At 38.1% G+C, this 21,858-nt stretch overlaps 3 protein-coding genes across 12 annotated transcripts in view; 2 read left to right on the top strand and 1 right to left on the bottom strand.

Annotated features, from left to right (window-relative positions):
- The window catches only part of rb (adaptor related protein complex 3 subunit ruby), an 11,281-nt gene extending 5,781 nt beyond the window's left edge, over positions 1-5,500 (bottom strand). Inside the window, exons 1-4 of one of the 5 annotated variants that reach the window (XM_022842044.2) lie at positions 5,174-5,500; positions 3,064-3,210; positions 856-1,111; positions 149-225 (exon numbers count right to left, since the gene is read on the bottom strand). In XM_022842044.2, the coding sequence (XP_022697779.1) occupies positions 149-225; positions 856-1,111; positions 3,064-3,132 (402 nt within the window). In that variant the 5' untranslated portion in view covers positions 3,133-3,210; positions 5,174-5,500. Of the gene's footprint in view, positions 1-148; positions 226-855; positions 1,112-3,063; positions 3,211-4,562; positions 4,870-4,972; positions 5,061-5,173 lie in introns of those variants that run through there. The other 4 variants (XM_022842045.2, XM_022842046.2, XM_022842048.2 and 1 more) reach the window with 4 other exon arrangements.
- A 720-nt stretch (positions 5,501-6,220) lies between these two features.
- Positions 6,221-14,412, top strand: Kr-h2 (transmembrane protein 33-containing Krueppel homolog 2). 5 transcript variants are annotated; one of them, XM_022842051.2, is made up of 8 exons: positions 6,221-6,347; positions 6,834-6,998; positions 9,856-9,987; positions 11,113-11,292; positions 11,563-11,754; positions 12,124-12,168; positions 12,369-12,433; positions 13,040-14,412. In XM_022842051.2, the coding sequence occupies exons 3-8, from the start codon at positions 9,904-9,906 to the stop codon at positions 13,242-13,244; spliced, it is 771 nt and encodes a 256-aa protein (XP_022697786.1). In that variant the 5' UTR covers positions 6,221-6,347; positions 6,834-6,998; positions 9,856-9,903; the 3' UTR covers positions 13,245-14,412. The 5 variants fall into 5 exon arrangements, with proteins under 5 accessions (XP_022697786.1, XP_022697785.1, XP_022697790.1 ...); XM_022842050.2 differs by having other exon boundaries at positions 6,834-7,012; XM_022842055.2 differs by lacking the exons at positions 6,221-6,347; positions 6,834-6,998 and adding an exon at positions 7,023-7,458 and having other exon boundaries at positions 12,124-12,162.
- A 2,385-nt stretch (positions 14,413-16,797) lies between these two features.
- Positions 16,798-20,870, top strand: LOC111265402 (uncharacterized). Of its 2 annotated transcripts, XM_022842057.1 has the most exons (7): positions 16,798-16,997; positions 17,900-17,929; positions 18,201-18,356; positions 18,904-19,017; positions 19,395-19,523; positions 19,731-19,868; positions 20,073-20,870. In XM_022842057.1, the coding sequence occupies exons 2-6, from the start codon at positions 17,906-17,908 to the stop codon at positions 19,866-19,868; spliced, it is 561 nt and encodes a 186-aa protein (XP_022697792.1). In that variant the 5' UTR covers positions 16,798-16,997; positions 17,900-17,905; the 3' UTR covers positions 20,073-20,870. The 2 variants fall into 2 exon arrangements, with proteins under 2 accessions (XP_022697792.1, XP_022697791.1); XM_022842056.2 differs by having other exon boundaries at positions 19,731-20,870.
- Positions 20,871-21,858: the final 988 nt, after the last annotated feature.

The following is a 21,858-nucleotide window of genomic DNA, read 5'->3' as shown; positions in this document are numbered from 1 at the left end:
TATATATAATGTTAACTTTTTCAGTTTGTGACGTTCTAGCAAGTCACATAAATATATCTAAAATATTTTATATAAAGTAAGACTTCAAATATTTATTAATAATGAGGAAATGAGAAAGCGCGTAATAATCATGCCGCAGGATACTCACCTCAATGTTTTGGCAAACCACGTTTTTTACCACAGATGGAAAAAGACCGGACGCATCGCGGCCCTTTGCAATCATTCCTACAAAACAGGAAATATGTATAAGAAAAACGACATAGCCCACTAATCACTTAGCTGAACCTTTTTCTTTTTTAAAACTTACGTTTTACTATAAATACCCCGCAGGCACTTTCGTAAGGACATCTGTGATCCGATGGATGTATGGAATTACTAAAACAGTTACCAAAAATTATTTCCATCAAACGTAACTACCAGATGATTGATCTTGCCGTCAACGTGATACTTTAGTTTTATGTACCTAGTGTGATAATATAGAGTTTGTCTTATATCACTTAATAATAATTGCCTTTAATAAAATAAATGATCTTCAAATGTCGGAGTATATGCCCACCCAACCTTATCTTTCAATGTGTGCTGAGTCATAGGAAGTGGGGACACACAAAAGTTGCGTTTATTCCATAGACATGTATAGTTAATCCAGGAATCCTCACCTTCCTACGAATGAAATCCTGTACTTTTTATCTGTTTAAGCATGCGAAAGTTCACTTAGCATCAGTTCCAAACTCTGTTTTGCGCTTCTTGTTTAGTCTGCTATTCCTACCCGGAAAAACCGCTGGTATCTATTTAGCTTACTCTCCTTCTGTTTTTGCCAAGCGTCCTGACATAGCCTTCCAGTTTAAGGACACCTACCGATTATCCGTTTCATAGCTTCAAGCTTAAGGCCATCCTTGTTCGAGTCGAGCATATTTTTAAGATCGTCATGCTTCCGGGCATCGCTCGAAAAGAAACTGCTGCCTGCAGCCGAAGCAAATTCTGCCTCTATGGCCGAAGAAGATGATCCCCCAGAGCCGCCCCCTCCGCCGCTCCCACCGCCACGATCCGAATAGACGCCATTTGAGGCTGACGCAGACGTCGAGGCAGCCATGAACAGTAGTGCAGGGGATAACTAGAAGCAATAACAAAACAATGACAATGAAGAACACAATTCAGTTTTATTGTGATTCTTAAATTTGCACATTTATTTCGTTTAACAATATGACAACTGTTTTGCGTGTACTAAATAAAGACGTCATTACGCCATGCTAATTCCATGATGAACTTTTGAAATTCAAAGTAAGACTATTTAATTGAAAAAAATTGTCAATAAGCTCGGAGTTGATTTTCTCCACTCGTATAAACATAGTTAATTCTCTTAATTATTCTATAATTATGTTCCACCGGGACATTAGAGAATAAGATGATCCCCGATTGAGAACTCGATTTTCGTTAGCAGTTGTCACCTAAGAGATGAACATGCGAAGAACAGCATCGCTTAACCACGCTTGGCTGCCTAACGTAAGAACCCGAAAGTAATTCTGCACCGCAAATATTGTTGCAATAGGTGCTTAACTTATTCTCTGTAACTAGATACTAGTTTAAATCCAATAAGAATATATTTATTAATCGTTTTTAACAATAAGTATTTTATTTGCCCTTCAGCAATTGTGCTTTTTACACATTCATTATTTTACATTAGCTTTTTATCTCGATTAGCGAAATTTGAAGCAATTCCTAGATTTTTAAACAGCTCAGGCCATGCCATCGTATGGCAGTATTATACCAACAGGGTAACACAATCTATTGGTTTACCTTTATCATAAATGTTTTACAAAAAACTAAGTTCATCTATTCACATAGCTTGTAAGTTATGTGCATTGCTTGCAGGACTTGAACCAGGAACCCCTGATTACTTTCAATCATAAGATGTTTTACAATAAATGATTTCTTGTAATAGAAGCCTGTAGTAAATTATCAGTAAACTCTTAGCCACTTGCAAGTTGCCGGCCAGATTCTTCCTAGTAACAATTGTGGATCGAAATCTATCTTAGGTCAGCTCAGTATTACTAACAATCAACGTACGGCAGGAAGTAGCTTATTGCGTTGCTGTGTTTTAAGCCTTAATCTAGCTAGAATTTGGATTTTATATATACACATGACAGGTTGAAGTCCTTACAATAAAAACAAGAAGTAAGGTCAGGATTAACACGTGCTACATACATTTATCTAATGTAAATTTGTGTATGTATTTTCAGTAAAATTAGATTTAAAATTCATTTGTTTCATTTGATAAAAGTAAGATTTTTATTACGAGATAGTGGACAGTATTGTACTGAGTGTAGTTCGAAAGATTGATCTAAGGTATATATTGGGATGTATTTGAAATGAACAAACTAAAAGTCCACTTAAGCAAGCTAGAAGATGAACGAAAAATATAAATAGGATCATAACCGAAACTTCTATTTGAAAAAAGAAATACAATTATCCAGTATTTGCTACGGCTCATGCATAGATATCCTTACCCTATATTCAATACACCACGACACCGAAACCATTTTAACGTATCCAGAAAGGATGGCTTCCATCCAATTCAACTATATTAAAATAAATGCCCAAATGATAGCATGCAGTCGTTAATCATTTTATTAAATTTTCGCCACCTATGATTGATTATATCACCAGACTTGTTGTACGCGCAGTCAACGTTGAAGAGGCATGAGTCGATCATCTTCTTTCATTTCTCGTCTTAGACTGACCTAAGTTGTACTAACTACCAAATAAAAGAAAACAAACATGTAAGATTCTGATCGTATTGTATAGGGAGTTAGTCGAATTATTAAACAACAAGCAATGGAAATTTGAAGAAATTTTCTCGCTGCATATAGAGTTCAATTCCACATTTAATTCCAAATCTATTCGCATCGGTTGCTCTTGTCTAAAGTTACAATTCAGTGGTAAGGTTTTTTCACCAAGAATCGGACGGTCACTCTGCGGACGGCAATTCAAGTCTTAGGTTGCGCAACAAGGTCTCGGTGACCAGCCTTGTGAGCAGCCCTAAAGAAATCTGGAGTTCTGGCTTACCCAATCAGACACCCAATCACCAGTCTGATGTTCGGTAGTTGTCCATTTACCAAACGCTGCTTTGAGCATAGCCTTTTCAGGGAGTTGCCTTGAAATCACCGTCGACTAGGCCCTTGATTTGACTTCGAATGAAGTGCATATGGTACGCTAAGCATGGAAAGATGCACTGTAGTAAGTAAACAGATCGACGTACACGCAATTATTTGCAACTCGATTCACTAATTTTGCAATTTGTTCATCTCTTGTATAATAGTTTTCTTTCAAACGAATTCGTTGGGAAATACTGCTTCCGCTAAATGTACTTAATCTAGTAATTAGTCAGGCAATATGCGCAAAGAATATGTGTCATCATGCATCGCGTCCAAATGGAACGTTTACGAGAAATTCGAAAATAACAACTAACCCAGAGCATAAGCTTAGTAAATTTATGCTCTTGCTTTGCTTAGTTTTGTGACAAACCACAGTTACTATTTTTAGCTTTGAAATGTTATTGGTTTAGCGGTACTTCTGGGCTTGAAATTACTAGTGCCCGTAAGCCAATTATTTCAGATAGATAGATTAGGCGTTAAACAATACGAATCTAAGGTGGTACTGTTATATTGAGCAAGGTACCCGATTCATGTACGCACAACCGGCAAATGTGTGTCAAGCAACAGTTGTGGGACTGGTCATGCACCTACAGACTCGTCATCGATTTGAGCCTGAGCAAATTTTACATCTCCAACACTGTACAATTATTGTTGCTTGTGAGCAGAGGTAAACATATTATCGCATCGCATCGTTGAAAACAAAACATCCACATTTACTAGGCTTATGCTAGATTCTTATCAGTTTTGGAAAGCGGTGAGGCAACTGGAAACCTATTAAAATAATCATTGATCATCGTCATACAGCAAGCATCATCGGTTCCTTCCCCGATACCTTCAAATATCTAAAACTAGTTTATAGCTTTCGTAAAATAAATTCTGACTAGATAAAAATCAAGTATAAGATCGTGTGTATTTACTGTTAACCCGTGATCTCATTCAGACAAACGATATTTACCTATAGTATCTATAATAATAACTGAACTACCTATCCATCCTTGCAAACTGTCTCCTTCGCCCCAAGCGAAAACTTTTTTGGCAGTTCCGCACGAACGTATGACTAGAAGTCGAAGAAGCGTCGGCCTTGAATGAGTTGTCAGCTAAGTTTTTCGCATTCGTTTTCATTTGCTCAGAACTTACATACTACTATTACTAGCTGTCACAGAGAACAGGACGATCGATCGACCGCTCATAGAAGATGGTCGTGCGAATAAACGATAACGTATCAAGTAGACGCCCGCGTCGGTCAGTTTTCAGCTATCTTAGATCAAAAATGTTTTCTTCTCTACGAATCAGTGTACAGATGTTGGAGGCACAGTGACAAGTATGCTGCGAACATGCGGGTCACATATGGTTCTATTGAGTTGCCGTGTTATAAAACTATTGTCAAGGGCGAGTATTTGTTTTTCTTACGGGCATGTAGGGTATGATTGAATGTAATTCTCCTAACACGATGTCCGGGCACTGTTCGTGCAGAAGCAGAGCCTCCATCTGTTCGGCCATCTGCTCGGCCATCTGCTGTTCGGCTTAACACACGGGAACAGTAATCGCTACGAGGTGCTATTTACGTCTTTGATGTTCAGAGTAGAGAGCGTTTGATTTGCACAGTTCCCTGCTACAACTTCCGATCACTCCAGATAACAATTTAACAACGACCTGTGTCACGCATCAGGTGCTCTAGCGTTGTTTTTCTTGGTTTCACAGCGTGACTTGTTCTCTGTCCCTATCGAATCTGCCTGTTTGTACTTTACCTTGGTAAGAATGACTGCAACAGCCAGCCGATACTAAGTAAAATTTGAGACATATACAAAACCGGACTGTACCTGCATTGTGACACATTAGCCACGGTCACTATGTATCACTCTCGTTTTACATATTCCGTTATGTTACACGTACAGCATTATCGACAGGCAAGCCATATGAATTAGTAAATGGAGGGCCAGAGCAGGGGAGGGAAAAGGCAAATGAAGGTTTCTAATTTTGGTATAAGGTTGCCACTGACATGTAGCAGTTAACTCACTTACCTGGGAGACAACGTTGAACCGGCCAGCTGTCTATCACGAGTTGACGACGATCAGATTGACCGCCGAACCCACTTGGCCACCAATGGCGTTTGCCGTCGTAAATATTGGTGCTATTGACGTTGCTTTAGTGGATGTGCTCCTCGCCACGCTCGGACCGAGAGCAGCAGCATGCCGGACGGTGCTTCAGTTTGCACCTCCTGCTCACGCTCCGGCAACGGCTGTTGCTACTGCCGCTGCTGTTGGTGCAGCTGGATTGCCTTCGTCTGCTGGACTGAGAGAACACGCAGTGTCGAGCCAGGCTACGATTGCTGGATTTGCTGCTGCTACAGCTGATCAAGTACGATCGCGGGCAGCGTTGCTGATCAGAATATTTAATTTTTTGTCTTGTTTATGTTCAACTGAATGAACTGGATGTTGAGAAAAACTTTAGTAGTCAGCCGTCACCACATGTTAATTGAGCTTTCATTGAGCAAACGAGAATATCATCACCGCCGCCGTCATAGAATCGAGTAAATGGAATAGTAACGAAAGATACACATCCACATACACGAAGGTGTTTCACATTATTTGACAATATACGCTATCACGATTTCATACGACGACAGAGTGCTTGCTCACACAGAGTAGAGGGGCGAGCATCCACATACACGTACATATGGCTACAGGAGAGACCGAGTGCCCCGCACTTACCAAATCGTATACTCCACCTTTAGTTGGCGCTGGGCTGCTAATACTGTCGAAACAAAGCCACTTAAAATTACTGTCTCTCCTGCGAAGACGACGACGAGCGCGGCTGATAACGATACAAATCGCAATTTTCTAATCGGCCAGCCAAACAAATCAACGAACGACAGCAGGGGCCCGTTGTTGACGCTGGTCCGCGGTTACTATTTGAAACAAGTTGCACAAGGAACAGCGACTCCGCCAGCAAAACAGCTGCGTTGCTTGCGCTAGTTATAATTGGCAATAGCAGGACGATGATACGGTCAGCAGCAGCAGTGAGACAGCGCCAAGCGGACGAACTACGATCAGTTCAGCTATTACGGTGAAGATGGAAAACGCTAGTGCTAACACCGAAATTTAACGATGAACGCGGAGATAAAGAGAAAGCAGTTTCAAATATGGTGCATTGGAATAGGAATTCGTCGTAAGGCAAACAGAACGAGAAGGCACGGTAAATACAAGATACTGGAGATTCACGTGAGCCGCGTGAGGAGCAGACGATTTTAGTCGAAATAATTTTGCCATGAGGAAAATCGCCATTTGCGTATTATAAAACTAAGACTTCGATTACGTTAGATAAATATAAAAAAGAGATCCAAGCTAGGCGACTAACAATAATTGCTAATAGTACCGTAGTCGAATTATTAACAAGAGGATTCAAAGCGTAAAGCGGTCCGCATTGATTAAATACCATATTAAATGTAATACGATAAAAACATACAGTACTAGGACTAGTAGATTTCAGTGTTTAACATGAGAAATTTGAGATGAATTCTACGATTGTATGTGTGTCTCATTATAGACTCAATAGAGACTTGCAATACTTTATTATAGAAATTAAACTACTCTTCTAGTTAGCTAGGTGTTTTCATATGAAACATGAATATGGCAGGTGACTGAGCCAGATAAAATAATGATTTAATTAATCTTTTTGCAGCCATTATTTGTCGTTTTTACTGTCATGTCTGCCTAAAACTATCGCGTCCGGCACTTGTCAGGATGCCCTTACCGCCGCAACTGTTGTGAGTTCCAGCTGGCTCGCGCTATCAGCTGACTCGGTCCGGCCAGCTACATCGAGCGGCAAGCTATCAGATAGAGTCGTGTACGTATTTCTAGGTAAGTTTGTATCGTTACTACTGCTGCTGTTGTTGATCCGCGATCGTTGTGATGGCGCTGTCTAGCGGTCGTCAATTCTAGACAAGGAAGAAAAACCGCATAGCCGTGTCGCAGTACTGCTTACTCAGCCCTTCTTGAAATACAGCAGACACAACTGGTTACGTGCTTTGCTCAGCTATTGTCAGCCGTGGTTCGTGATAAAATCGTCGCAATTAAGTGCTGCTGTTCAGATTATGTGGTTCACTGCGTGCGCTTTTGTGTGAAACAGTAAGAAACAGAGCATTGATTGTAAAGACTTTCCAAGATTTTGTCGCTGAATGTAGTGATCCAACCCCTCCAAAATTCACTGTTGTTTACAGTCTGAAGTCGCTGTTTCAAGAAGACTCTCTTTGCTCAAGCGAACCTGCTTGGGTTTAACAGGATCACGGCAAAGCAGCCGTCAACAGGTACTAAAACTTCGCGATCTTTCTTTGGAATCGCCTTCGCTACCGCTATTTAAACACGAGCAGCTTCCACGAGAATATCTTCCAGTTCATTCCTTTTTGCATAGAGAGTGCTACTAGAAGTATCGTGCGTGGACGCTGGTACGCGACTTTTCCTCAAGGATAGTTTTGCACGCGGAGTATTAATCAGTTGTAAACTTTTTTTTACTTGTATTTAGGTGTGTATGGTTAATTTAGTTTTAGTCTGTTTTTCGTTTGGCGCTAATGTGAAGAATAATATCGACCTGGGTTCCACGTGCAGTTAGGATATGTAACGGCCCTTTTATCTCTCACAGTTACCATATATCTTCGTTTAATGCGTTTTCTCATGAGCGAAACTTTGATCAACTTTAACGTCCGTATTACTGTTTGCCAAATCTGTATATCGACAGATGTACTAAGCCAAACTAAATAAGCTTTCTGCTAAACACGTGCAGCTACATATCGTAATTAATTATATCGAGAGATACACTTTGTTGATAACCTCGCTAAACGTCTATTGAGTCGGTATGGCTGAAGCAATAGATATGTATTTGTAACAGATAATACATGAGCATACAGAGCTCAATGAGTAAATTAAAGGATCGATTTGTTTTTACGTGTTTTTGCACGTTAGATGCAGCTATCAGAATTAACTGGATTGGTCAGTCCATATTTACAGTGATTGTTTTTTCGGAAAATAATTTATTTCTTAGAAATTTACTTCTTAGATTTTAATTAATTAAGGGACAAAGTAAGGGATTTAATTCTTAGAAAAAGATAAATGAATTTAGTCTTCATATCGCAACGTATCAGTATTAAGTTTGAGATCTCTAGTGGGATCTATAGTTAGCAGACTATAATATAGTATAATACATCTCTATAATCAATTATCCATACTTGTGCTGAAAACGTGTATGAAACGTTTTTAGCTGATGCATTGCAGTCGTAGTACAGAGAAACACTTCATTTACGTAAATCTCACATCGCACCGGTCTGTGTTTTTGTTGGTGGATTCGTTTTGTAAATTTTGCAATAAATCTTAGGTGCCATACATTCATGGATAAGGCCTTTAAAATGATTCAGTTCCCTGTTTTCAGAGTGTCTGTTGCAATAACATGCAGATTTCTCGTGATCGGGTGATATACCAAATGGTGATTCTCATTTCCCAATACCGATACACTACAACTTATAAAATCTTTTGAGTTATTGCGCTGCGGGTTGACAATATTGATACCCAAGTTATTATTAAGTTTTTTAATTATAATTGTCGTTGAGGTATAGCATCACGAAATTGACAACTTATTATTATTATTATTCATGTATTTCTCAGCTCATCGAGAGGGTAGGTGGTGATGGTAGTTACAGGATGCGCATGCGACTGGGTTTGTGCGCATGGCATTGGGCAGGAGAGGTATTATAGTTTCATCCTGCGTTGAAGTTCTCATTGCAAATAGCCTAAAGCGCTAGAAGCGGAATGCTAGTTAGTAGTAGAAGCAACTGATCGATGGTCCCCCGCGAATCGAAGCTGCAGGCAGTCAAAGAGGCAGGATTTTTCGTAATAATAACTACGAACGTAACAAACTGATGGTTGAACGATATATGTACACTGTACATGAATAACACAGATGTATAAGCATTCACGTAACGACACGTGCAGCTACGTGCGTGGAAGCTAAGAAGGCTGCTGGTTTGATAACCAAAAGAAAACTCTTCTTTTTTTTAGACATCAAACTGGTACCTCTCATATGACAGGATTAATTTAATGTCTACATTAAGAGTGCCACTACTAGATCGCAGTCGAGAGGTATTCATAACCTTCATTCATAACTTATAATAACAAAGGCCTTAGAATTGAGCCTAAGAAACGCTTTTTTCATAAGAACGTCTTAGTTTCGTCTAAGCTTTAAGTTATATTCTCCTAACAAAGCCTCGTTAGATAGACACACCTAAAGGAAAAGCAAGTCAGATTATTTCTTATCATAGTTTAACGTTCCGAGATTATAATCTCTCAATCCGGCTTCAAAAATGTAGTTTCTAGTAGTGGAGGATATTTGACGACAAGACTATATAAATGCCAAGCTCAGGAATGCCTTGTTTCTGCAAGTCTTTCATTTATAAAGGATATACTTTAGCGAACTGTCTGGTCATACGTACCTTTATGTATGTTGAGGTTACTTGCAATGTGTATTAGGCAAGAACATATGCAATAAGATGACGTTTAGATGGTCAGATAAGTACCTCACCTGCCTGGCAACTGATTTTTTTTACTCAGCCGGTGTAAATGACGGGCGCGTAATTTTCGAGGCTTGCGACTTTTGTCTGACACCTACAGTCACATAAGACGTTAATGATTGTATTCTTTTGGGATGTTATTTGTAGAACTACTCCCGCGTCGGTTGAGAGGGTTGATCATCACTTTTAATCACAATGGCTGATAACAGCGAAGGAGATACAAGGCCGCAGGACCAACCACGACAACAAACGCAGCCACGTGGAATTAAAGATATTATTGTAAGTATGTGTAACTTGTGCAGTTGCAGCTTGTCTGCTTCCTATGCAGTGTATTCAAACTTTAGCGGGTGGTATATCGTAGCGCGTACGAATTCATCTACCGGCAATTGAACTAAAAACAAGCTAGTGTTCTGTAGGACTAGACTACAAGCTAATTATGGCTATAAAAAGTGCATCGTTTTCAGAATTTGAACGAAGATTAGCTGCTATCAAAACTCTTTGTTCCCATCGAACACCCAAAGAGATTACAGTACTTTTAGATTCCTTTAACTCGATATTCTGCGACATGTCAGCAGCTGAAGCAGCAGAACGAGGTTCCGTACAAAAAAAACTCTTCTACAGAGGTAAAAACAGCACGGGCTTGGAAACTAATCGGTGCTATCCAAAAAAATCCATCTGTTTCGATCATCACCTTACCAGCGAAGACGTTACATATAAACGGGACTATTATGCTAAGAATTGTTCACGAAGATTTCGGTACATATCACACTTCATGAATGTCAAACACATGCTTTAGAAAGCCCCAAAATCAAGAAACTTGCGAACGCATTACCAAAGAACTAACCTGGATAATCTACTAATGCTTGTACGTGGATAGATAAAATGCTTAGGTCGTACATGTTCCAGCGAAATGGCATCAACCATTACGTCTAGAACTTGCTGCTGCAGAATACGATATGTACTGGAATGAGCACATATGGTCGGCGAAAAGCGTAGAAATGAATCCTTTAAATTATTATGTACACAGCGTTATTAAGCGAGAATCCTACAGGTTCTGACGTAACGTTGAGCCGTCTACTCGTGGTATTGTGAAAGTGTTAGCAGGATTGCAACGTAAACATTTGAACCGAACCTGTGATAGGTTAGATCCCTGGTTAAGGCTGCAGTTTGGTGAATCATGATTATGTGGAATAAGCATTGCCATTAAACTCCTAGCGCATACACAGATAATTGTTCTTACAGTCTTAAAAGGAAAAATTCAAGCTTAGGATCCTGTATAGCTTCGACGTAGTTGAATAGATAAGCAGATATAGACAGGCTCAAAGCACGCTTCGTAGGCTGTAGTCAGTCAAAACTTACAATATTCGATTTTCGTTAAAAATGTTCTCAAATGAATGGTTGCAGGTTGATCTGGTTGAGCAAAAAATGGAGCTTCTTTTATGGTTATCGCGGTTAGCCTGTACCATGTTCACAGTCTCCTATCTACTTGGCGGCCTGGGCGGCAATCCGTACTCACTTTACCAGAAAGCGCTCATTTGCAACGGGGTAACCTCTGCGCTCAGGTTGCATCAGAGGGCACCAACGGTAATTGTTCAAAACCAATTTCTTATCGAGAATCGTAATAATTCCATTGATAATACTTTATGGCCCCGGTCTATACAAGTATGAGTGGAATTTTGGACCATGCATGATTTTAGTTCTTAAAAAATTCTGGGCCATGCGTGACCTCAGTTCTTAGAAACGAATGCTTTTGTCACCATAATATTCCTATACACAAAAACTCTGCTCGTAAAGAGTGACTATTTGTTTACGATCTAATTTTCATGTTTTTTTCCACCTAATGATTATTTCAAGGTCCGGCTGAACGCGGAGTTTTTAACAACAATTTTAGTCGAGGACTCTTGCCACTACTTGATCTACTCGTTGATTTTTTTGTCCTGTCCTCCAATTTCGATGGTGCTTTTACCACCGATGCTGTTCGCTGTCCTGCATTCAACCTTGTTCTCTTTACAACTGCTCGAGCGCGCCGGTTTGCAGCACTCAAAGGTGAGCACCTGCTTTTTTTTCTTTTTTTTTTCGGGTTAATCCATTGCCGCCTATGGAACGAGTAAATTTTCTTTACCTTTGTTTGACATTTTTTGATTGTCTGAAGCTTTCTAGCTCTCGAACACTTCTCACTTAGTAAAAAGTACACTTTGCTCTAGTTTAGCCAGTCATCAGGCTTAATGCATAGAGCGCGTCTCCTCTATAGTTTGGCCATACGTAGCACGGTATAAATGCGGCGACATTCAAATTCAGTAAAGGATAGAATATACTCTATTCACAACCTGCCCAAGTGCTGATATTACTTTAATGAAAAAACTAAAAAATAAAAAAGCCAGCTAATTTCTGTACCGTCTGCATAATTCGTTCCAGGTCTCTGAATGTCTACGAATTCTTCTTCAAAGCAACCGAGTAAGGGTAAATAAAGGCAGATATTGTTTACGTTATCGCATCGTTGGATATGATTTTAGCTTATTAGATCTCTACTCCTACAGAAGTTATACAGCTGTTTTGCAAAAAGAGCTTTTACATGTATAAAAAAAAAACTGAATGCATACACTCTGCAGTAAAAATTGAAAACGGAAGTGGACTTGAAGTGCTTCTTCGTCCCATTTCAGGTGTTCCGACTAATAGCAATGACTGAGATTTTCTTGATGCCAACCGTCATAATTGGACTCTTCTGGTTTGTAAAAATTTCTGTACTATCTAAAACCTAACTTAAATTGTGTAGTGCAAAAATATATACATTACAACTCATAGTAGGAAATTTTTCAGCATCCACTCGTTTGATATCATCGAGATTATAGCACCTTGAAGTTTCATCGGGAACTTACGACTTAAACTCTAATTTCAATTTTGTTGGTTCTGTTAAGGCCAGAATGCAATATCTTGTGAAATAAGCTAGTTAAAAAGCGTTATTCAAATAAAGCATTTATCTGCAGTATCAAGTGCCGCTTTTCGCTCTGCCGCAAAGTCGGGAAAAGCATCATCTTGCTGCCACCACCTAACTTGAACCAAACGGAGTGTACCCATAGACATTTTTAGAACTGGCTTTTGACTGTTACGTCATGATCGTTGACAGTGAAACTTCCTTTTACTATAACAATTATTGTACTAATTTTGAAAATTTTAAGTTATCATAAAGAGGTATGCTGTATGCTAGCATAGTCAAATTGCCATGCTAGTTTCTTTTACGTTCCATTCAACATGATCAATTCTTTTCACCGTTAGATTTATCTGTTCCAACCTTAAAGCTCCTTCTAACGGTTTACTGTTGTTTCTGTTTTAGTGGACGCGTCAGCCTTATGGCACCGTTCATGTACTATCGTTTCTTGAAACTGCGCTATGCGTCGATGCGCAACCCCTACAATCGCAACGTATTCTATGAGCTCAAGTTGCATGCGAATCAGCTGGCCGCTCTTCCCAATTGTCCTATGATCATTCAGAGAGGAATCTACTTCATCGTGCGTTTCATCGAGTCTCGAGCGGGTTAGATATAAAAAATAACATACTGATTCTGTCCGCTCCAGTTATTAGTAAAAGAAAACGAAGATGTTCATAGGAGGTGAAAAATCGAACCTCCTCAGGTGTTTCAATATCACGTCTGCTACATTCAAGATGTGCAAAGCTGCCACCTAAAAAGGTTTGGAAAAAGGGCAGATAGTGGAAAGGTTGGAATGTAGTTGTAAGCACGTTTGAACCACGTCTTATTGCGCCGTTGTGAATGCAGCTCATAAAAATAACGGTTGTTGCCTGCACAGATAAATTACATATATATATATATACATCTGTATATCTGGCTACTAGATTAAAGTACTGAAAACACGGCCCAATAAATAGTTGTTAATGGCCAGGCATGATAGAATACACCTTACACACACACACAGATGTGCTGCGGTCTACTGAAAAACAACTACAATGTAAAGTGGTGGACGAAGTAAAGGAAATAGCCAAGGACAAGAAATAGACAGTTGAAGCACAACGAAATAACCTGTTGTTCGCTTTTTTATAGACGCTGTTTCTGATTATGACAGCCGCTTTAGTTTCCTTTACTACGCTTCTTATACTATAATAGTTATATATAAAAATATGTACGAAAATGAATAAAAGGTTTAATGAATAAATGCTGTGTGGGTGTGTGTGTGTGCTGATTGATTGACTGACTTAACCAGTTTTCACCAGTGAAAAACATACATGGTTACTGTTTTCGTATATAGCATTTATGTTGAAAAAGAGAACTACGATTAAATAATATCTGAAAGCGAGGCGTCTTCATCAACAGAGTGACCTGCGGGAGCGTATTACGGATTTCTCAACTATCGCTGATAATTATGTCAAAAAGTTTTTCTTGATATCTATTATCATTTTCTGCTGCTGCTGCTATTGTTTATTATTACAACCAATTTAGTAGAAATAACGGTGGGCTACGAAAAAATTTTGTCTCGAGCCCAAAAAGTCAATCTGCTTGCGTTTGGTGAAAATTCAAATGCATTGATAAAATTGGAAAATCAGCTCTGTTCGAACATTCCGATATTTAAAAAAAAAAGAAGCGCTTTATATTCAGTCGTGTCAATTTTATTTTTAGGATCCTTGTTGTGTTCCTTCTAAAGATGCTTGCAACGGTTGCTAGTAAGAAATAAATTCACTCAAAATTGAAATTGATTGGTTTTGCAAATCAATCTGTACAGGCAAACTACTAGGTCGTGATGTATTGTAGTTGTCCTGCGGTGAAATAATTGAGATCCTTTTACTTTAATCAATCTCATAAATATCTGTATGTAATTGCAGTTTATATTTAGACTAGATTTTACTTGTATCGAAAGGAAGCAATGAAAACTCTTAGTGATCATACACGCCTCCACTTTGTTCGGCCTCCTTCGAACACACCAATCAAGTAATGCATCCTCTTTCTATTTGAACAGAGCCTATGATAGGTGCGTATTAAGCTTTCGAAGCACACGCTAAGGGAACAGATATATTGTTGATGTGTTGTGACCCAGTTCATTTAAGGACTTTTCTTGGCAAACAACGTTATAACGCACCGTCAACATCCAAAAGGCTTTGCACTGTGTTTATGTGAGAATGTAACCTTGCGTTTGCATCGAAGGTCGCATGTACGTCTTTGTTTTATGTAAGTATCCTCGTAAGACATGTAATCGATACGCCCCTGGCAAGTTCATTACTTAGTTGTATAATGCAGGGCAACGTTACTGGGTTGGATTAATAGGGGCCGCATACATCAACTACGTATATGAAGACGGCCATAATGTTGAGTTTACGGGTAGAAATCGAATAAAGAACATGGAAAATCGTGGTAATTATATGACATGGGGTAAATATGGTAAACTGATGAAAAAATTGAGTACGGAGAAACTAACGACGTCAGGCTTTAGCGGAATCCATTTGGTCTGAAGAGGGCATGTAAGTGGTTACAGTGTTTGGTGGTTATTGCGTGAGCAAAAGCACAGGAAACTGATCATTCTCTACTATTAGAGTGTAATTGAAAAGGTTAACACCAATGAGCAAAAAGGTAGGAACAACAACGTTTGAAAATGGCTAACCCATGGTATTATCTTTTAATAACAATAATATTATATATTGCTTTTATCATTCTACTACATCCTACTGTGAAGTAGCAGAGTTTGCTTTCAATGTATGGTAATGCCTTTTCTTCTATTTATCATATTGAGCTGTCTAAAATGATCTTCCAGGTGATAAATATGTCTTTCAATCCTGTTATGAGAAAACACGAGATTTTGTTCGTCAACATAGTACACCGACTGTACTGAAGAGTATGCAATCCTCGTTAGTTTGAAAGAAGCGGGTTGCAATCGCTAATACCTAGGCCCAATAGAAGCTGCTATTTGGCTCCCAGCGTATGTCCTATCGTCTGCAAAAATCAATATTATTATGCAACCTATGCAGTTCAGCGGCTGTTCCGATGCCTTTTAAGTTAAACACTTTCATACTTCAAGAAGTACAGCATGCGTCTAGCTTTCCTAGATACGTTCGCATTTAGTTTTGCATAGTTCATAAATTTTTTGACATGTTCTATAAGGTAAACAACGAACGACAATTTGAATGTTTTATTGATAAATCTGTTGTACGCGGGAATCGTACATACTTCGGAAGGTGTACTCGCTATGTCTTACTTTGCTTGTCCTCGGTATTATGAAAATTTTAATTGCCTTCAAATATTTTTGAATTTCTACCTCATACTCAGTCATAACCTTGTTTACGTTTCTCAGTTTTATTATCCCGTGTCAGAGCAGTCAAACCTTTTGCTTCTTTGGGGAGGGGAGAGCTGAAACTGTTTTACTGTTTAGGTTTAAACGGTTTCCTTGTGAGAAAAGGTGGCTATATATTGGCACGTGGACTAACATCGTGGTAGGTACGCTTCGCACACAAGCAGGATTATTAGAGAAATATATGACATCATTATTTCGTAAAATATCTATATTCTATGTGCGCCGCCGATTCGACAAAGAAGTATTCATTGAATTCATTCTCATTGTTAGTGAGCTAATAGTTTTGAACGCTTTTTTAATCCTAAAAGCAATCCGTACACGGAATCAATAAAGTCTTCGATAGACGCCTGAGCTTTTTTAACGTGCTTGGAGCGTTTCCAGCAACTGCGACCTACATGATATCGTACAAATGTAACAGTCTTTACCCTATGGAACACCCTATGGTACTAAAGAACCTCAATGTTAAAAAATACGTATAATTGCCCAGAAGATTTGTAGTTACGATCCGAAGGCGTATATAACGGTACTGAGTAGATGAAAACGCCGCTGCTCAATGGTTTGCTTAACATTTTAGAAAATAAAACTTAATACTGCAAAATCTTTCATCTTCTTCTTAATTAAAACAATACCTTTTTAATTAACACTGTTTTAGCAAACAATTTCGATCTTTTCGGTTTCATTAGAGTGCCAATTTAATCTTTTTGCGGCTGAAAGCTTAATGTAAAGGTTATGTAAGGCGCCATCTTGGTCTTATGCTGAGCTTTTGCGAGGTTATGTAACGACACAGGCGTTAAATCAATATGTCCCTCTTACAGGGAGAGCGCGGTTGGTCATATCACTTTCCATAGACGGGCGAACCCATCGTTAAATTCATAGGTGCTTTGTTTTATAGTGGCTGAAACAAGAGAGAATTTACTGAAAAGGCTGGAAGAGCTACAAGTGACAACGATTACCTTGTGTGTGTATCTAGTAGTGCGCTCATGGATAAAAAATAAAAAGGTTAGTTATATAGTAATCATAAAAACAAATTTTAGAAGCCTCGGACATCAACGAGTATTAATATAAAAAACCTGACCGGAGCTTTAATACAAAAGAGTTCATTTTATTTTGACAATTTGTCATTAGGATATGCACGTCGTATAACCTAAATTTCCTAAAAAGCTATATTCAGTCAAATAAAATAGTACGCTTTTGCTTAGTTTGATAGTGATTTGATATGCTGAAGAAGTCTACCTAAACTTTGAGGTAAATAATACTAACTCGCATGCGTGCTTACAGCTATAAACCACTACATTAGCATTCAGTACTGTGGTATTTAATAATGGGTACCTATTTTGTTATTTGATAAGTCACAAGATGCGGTTAGTTGATTAAGTTAGATAAATCTGTATCCGCTGGAAAAGTACAAAAATATTAAACTGCTTTTATTTATTAATTAACTGCTTTTTTACAATCGCTCATATCTGATACTTCGTTCACCTAGATGTGTCGAAAACGCGAGCAAAATATACTGAATTTTTCTGAAAGAATGAAGTGATTGCTTTAGCGACACTAAGCATATTCTTTTATCTGCATTCACCTCAATATAACAATTATACAACATACAACAGTTATGAAGTCAATACATTACATTAATTAATTAATAATTAATAGACATCAAATACATATATTTTATGCCGTAATGCTGTAAGCAATTTGCCGTATCAGTTCGTTATCAGTAAGAAATGGGTAGGGAGAAATAATGCTATTCTGTACAGCATGTCTACGCGCTTTCTATTTAAAAAAGGGAAGGTTGACTGTTTAATGATAATAATATCAAAAGGTGCAGCAAAGTTTCCGAGTAAACCGCAATAAAGTAGATTCTCATATATTGGATGTCATTATGCGAAACTTATTTTCAGATTACAATGGGTGCCAGCGAACTAGTTGAGGTTAGTGCTGATAACAAGATCAATCGACGAAGGCCCTTAAATGTTTGACTATGTTGCCTAGAATGCTACCCATGGATTTGGTTGAGTGTATATTTTGAGTTAATCAATCATCATTAAAGACATTTCTATTAAAAACACAATATTGACGATTTAAGTAACTCACCTAACACATCATCTTTTGTACAATAACGGTAATGCATTTTACTTCTCGAAATGAATTATGATTATGTAATTAACTGAGCTTGAACAACATACTTCATCTTCTACAAAGGTGGAGCGTATTTTAGCTCATCGAACAGCTAAAAGTGGAGCTACTTCTTATCTTGTCCTCTGGAAGGGATTTGGGGTAAAGGACTCTAGCTGGGAGCCAGAAGCTCATCTCGAGGATTGCCAACAGGTAGTTTCTGAGTATCTCCGTAATCCCCGGGTAAGTGTACCAATATATTCAAGAGAAACTAATAACATATTATAAAAATAGTGGCTCTCGAGCTAGGTGCGCCAATGTGCCGTGTAATTGAAACACAAGTTGTATCTCGAAGCGCTAATTAGGCATCTGTGCTTTTTCTGATGATGGATTCATTAATTAACTTGTAAGCATCTGGCGTACTAATTATTTTTAACGGATAATATACGTCAGAGGACCTGATTTCATTTGCTTGAGATGGGCAATTTGTTTATCTTTTTCATTTTAGTAGTAATCAATGAAAAAAGTCACATTAACTTTACTGCAAAATCTATTATGGATGCCCCTTACCTTGAAATCTAACCATTTTGTTGCTGCTTGTACATTTCTGTGCATCTTGATCTAGTAGTAACTGTGCTATCTCATACGGCTAGTACTTCCAAAACAATTCCAATAGATCGAAAAAATGTTACAAGTATTTTCATTAAATAAAGGTTTATTCGAGAAATTTACTGCATATGCTGAAATCAACATGAACATAATTCAACGAGATGTGTGTTTACATTTTCAGCCAAATGTGACAAAGGCCCAGATTATACAGGAGGAAAAACAGAAACGCGAAGAGATCCAGAATTTTCCGACAAAACGCCAAGAGTTTCACATTACTTCCACGCGAACGGCAGAGGTAAGTGCAACTTAGCTAATTTAAAGCTGGTTTTTCTATAAGTCTTTTCAGTTCCGAACTCCTGTATCAAGCAGTTGAATACAAATGATAAGATTCGAGTTGTCATTACGTGTAAGTTCGATTTCCTTGCTGGAAATAATTTGGTGGAATGAAATAAATTAATTTAAATTAATTTTCGATAAATTGACACTCGGAAAGACAAGCTAAAAATTTATTATAATTCAGTGAGTAACCTGCATCGTAATCTTTCCAGATGTTCGTGCTGACTGGCGTATTTTTATATAAACATAGCCACTATTAAAAGTTGCGCCATATACTAGCAACGTAGCAAAGAAAAGCATTAATTTGTTAATATCGTATCCTTGCGTGTGTTTCAGTCGATTCACAGACGAGCAACACTCGCTGCATCTGAACCTAATAAGACTTTAGACATATTGGATGCTCCCACCACAAGAAATTCGCCTTTATCACGTAGCCAAGATAAGGAAGAACCTCAATTTGACTGGGTGAGCTTTAGATACCTGTAAATAAACATATCCTTAAGGAACACCATAATGATCGAAGTTTAGGTGTTGTAAGCAAAAAGTGTTTAAAAAACTAGTGCAAACCAAAACAGAATGAATGAGGGTTGGTCTTAGATTTTTCGAATTCACGCTCTGTTGTCAGCAATAACCTGGTGTTTTCTGTCCATGTGCATGTGACGAACATTTCAGCGAGGATTTCTCAAGTTGGGATTCTCAGTAAGCGCGGTGATTATTCTCGTTTTCCTACTATTTAGCGGTAGCGATGATTTCTATTTTCGCAAATTCGTCGAAAGCTCGCAAGTGCCGCCACCGGAAACGCAGCCCTAGGTAATTCCGACTTGGACTCAACCTCACGCACCCATTTTGAATTATTGACCTATTCAGGCTGTTGTAGTGTACAAGGTATGCAAAATTTTTTTTAAGGTTATTGTGTTGACCCTGGTCTCAGTCTTCCGACATCACGAACCGCACATCATTCAAGCTAGCTTATGTTTGGTTCCTTTTTTTCTAATTTAATAACACATTTTTAAGGGTCGACAGATCACACGCGTTGCTTGGGGATTGATACCAGAGTCACCAACGGCACTGTTTAGATCTCGCTGAAGTCACTTACGGTTACTGTAGGCAAGAGCTCGAAGGAAGAGATAATTAATAGGAGAAAAAGTAGCCCATCATGAATTTGAGAGTCACATAAATGTGTCGGCTTTTTATGATCAAATTGTGATACACTAATTACAACATACTCGAAAGACATAGTACAACTAGGATAGATCAACATAACGGCATATAAACTAACAATTATTATGTCACCTTTATCGTTGTAGCAATATTCCCATATACAGTACAAGGTAACTAACAAAAATCCTGCTGTGTAAATCCTTAAAGAACTATTTGCGCATATTTGTTCGTAGTATATAAAAAATTGTGTTGACAACATTACGTACGATTTAAAGTCAGTCTTTGGTAACATAAACTTAGATTATCGATGCGGATTACTCTTCACTAATATTTCGATATTGCGAGCTCTCGTAACTTTTATGACTATTTTATTGATGACACAGTGTAAACCTGTATCTGCAATAATGTAGATTGTATGACGAGGACCAAAGTGGCCATAAGATTTCTCAAAATAGGCTTTTTTTCTTACAAACAAAGGCTTAATTCTTCTCAACGACGATATCTGTACATACGTATCATAAAAGATGTATATTAGTCGTCTCATGAAGATGTGCATTGTTTGTTGGTATAAATGTTAAAAAAAGGATGATACAGTAAATGCAACGCGCGAAATAAAAACGATTCCCCTGCTTGGGGACATACAGCGATTGAGCCGCGTTGTTTTGATGTGAATTACTGCTTAGGATATGTTGGAACTCGTATTCATGATAGGCGTCAACCAATTTTTAGTCGAATGAAACATCTCATTGAGCGTTTAAACGTCTAGAGATTTATTTATTTGCAAAAACATAATACCAACTGAGGCCGTAATTACTAATCAGATGACCGAGGCATAAAGTGATTTCTCGAATAGCACGAAATCAGGTTTTTGTCTAATAACATAATCCTATTCATATCAAATTAAAAACAGGTTATTTTTCTAGAAATCCTACTTGACACAAAAACAATTTTTGCAATAAGCCAAAAAGGATAAGATGGAAAGGGTTGTACAAACCCAGTGTACAAACATTGAGCTTGCTCACAGTAACCCTCTATACTGCTACCTTCCGCATTAAGCCTATCCATTTCCTGAGCGCTTGTACCGTGTGATGTATGTCTCAAGTTATCGCTAACGGGATCATGACAGTGAAAAACTACCATTGCCGGGCTTCTACGGGTAATGGTTACGACACAGGAGAAACCCTCAAGAGGTAACGGCAAAAACTGGCCGCTTTTGATCCAAGACCACCGAGAATCCTTGTTATGGTTTTATGACAAGTATATTTACGAAGCTGCCGCAAAAGTTTTTGACACAATAATACCACAGAGATATTCAGCATACGGTGAGTCGGTGATGTATTTGCGTATATGGCAGAAATATTGAGAAAAAAATTTATTCTGGACAATGATACAATTAGTTATTATTATATTATATAATAATGAGTAATAATAACATTTATATAATATTAGCGGTCATCGGAACTATGTTGCAGCATAAACCTATATTTATCATCATTAAATTTTTTCATCACGTCAAGGTCTTTTTACGTATTTAAAGATATTACGGTTCCTTAAAACAACAAAGGAATAGGACGAATAAAGAGACAGAATATACAGCTTTAAATCGTTTTTATTATTCTATGTTTTTAAACAAGATTGT

The sequence above is a fragment of the Varroa jacobsoni genome, unplaced genomic scaffold (assembly GCF_002532875.2).
Source record: "Varroa jacobsoni isolate VJ856 unplaced genomic scaffold, vjacob_1.0 scaffold_970, whole genome shotgun sequence".
Taxonomy (NCBI): domain Eukaryota; kingdom Metazoa; phylum Arthropoda; class Arachnida; order Mesostigmata; family Varroidae; genus Varroa; species Varroa jacobsoni.
This window is presented reverse-complemented; position numbering and strand designations above follow the sequence as displayed.

Bases quoted from the DNA above. Each gene is read 5' to 3' on its own strand.
- LOC111265402 (XM_022842057.1), top strand. From the start codon at position 17,906: ATGGGTGCCAGCGAACTAGTTGAG. The intron at 18,357-18,903 runs GTAAGTGTACCA...TTACATTTTCAG, and splicing joins AGTATCTCCGTAATCCCCGG to CCAAATGTGACAAAGGCCCA. The intron at 19,018-19,394 runs GTAAGTGCAACT...CGTGTGTTTCAG, and splicing joins CTTCCACGCGAACGGCAGAG to TCGATTCACAGACGAGCAAC.
- Kr-h2 (XM_022842051.2), top strand. From the start codon at position 9,904: ATGGCTGATAACAGCGAAGGAGATACAAGGCCGCAGGACCAACCACGA. The intron at 11,755-12,123 runs GTGAGCACCTGC...AATTCGTTCCAG, and splicing joins CCGGTTTGCAGCACTCAAAG to GTCTCTGAATGTCTACGAAT. The intron at 12,169-12,368 runs GTAAATAAAGGC...GTCCCATTTCAG, and splicing joins TTCAAAGCAACCGAGTAAGG to GTGTTCCGACTAATAGCAAT.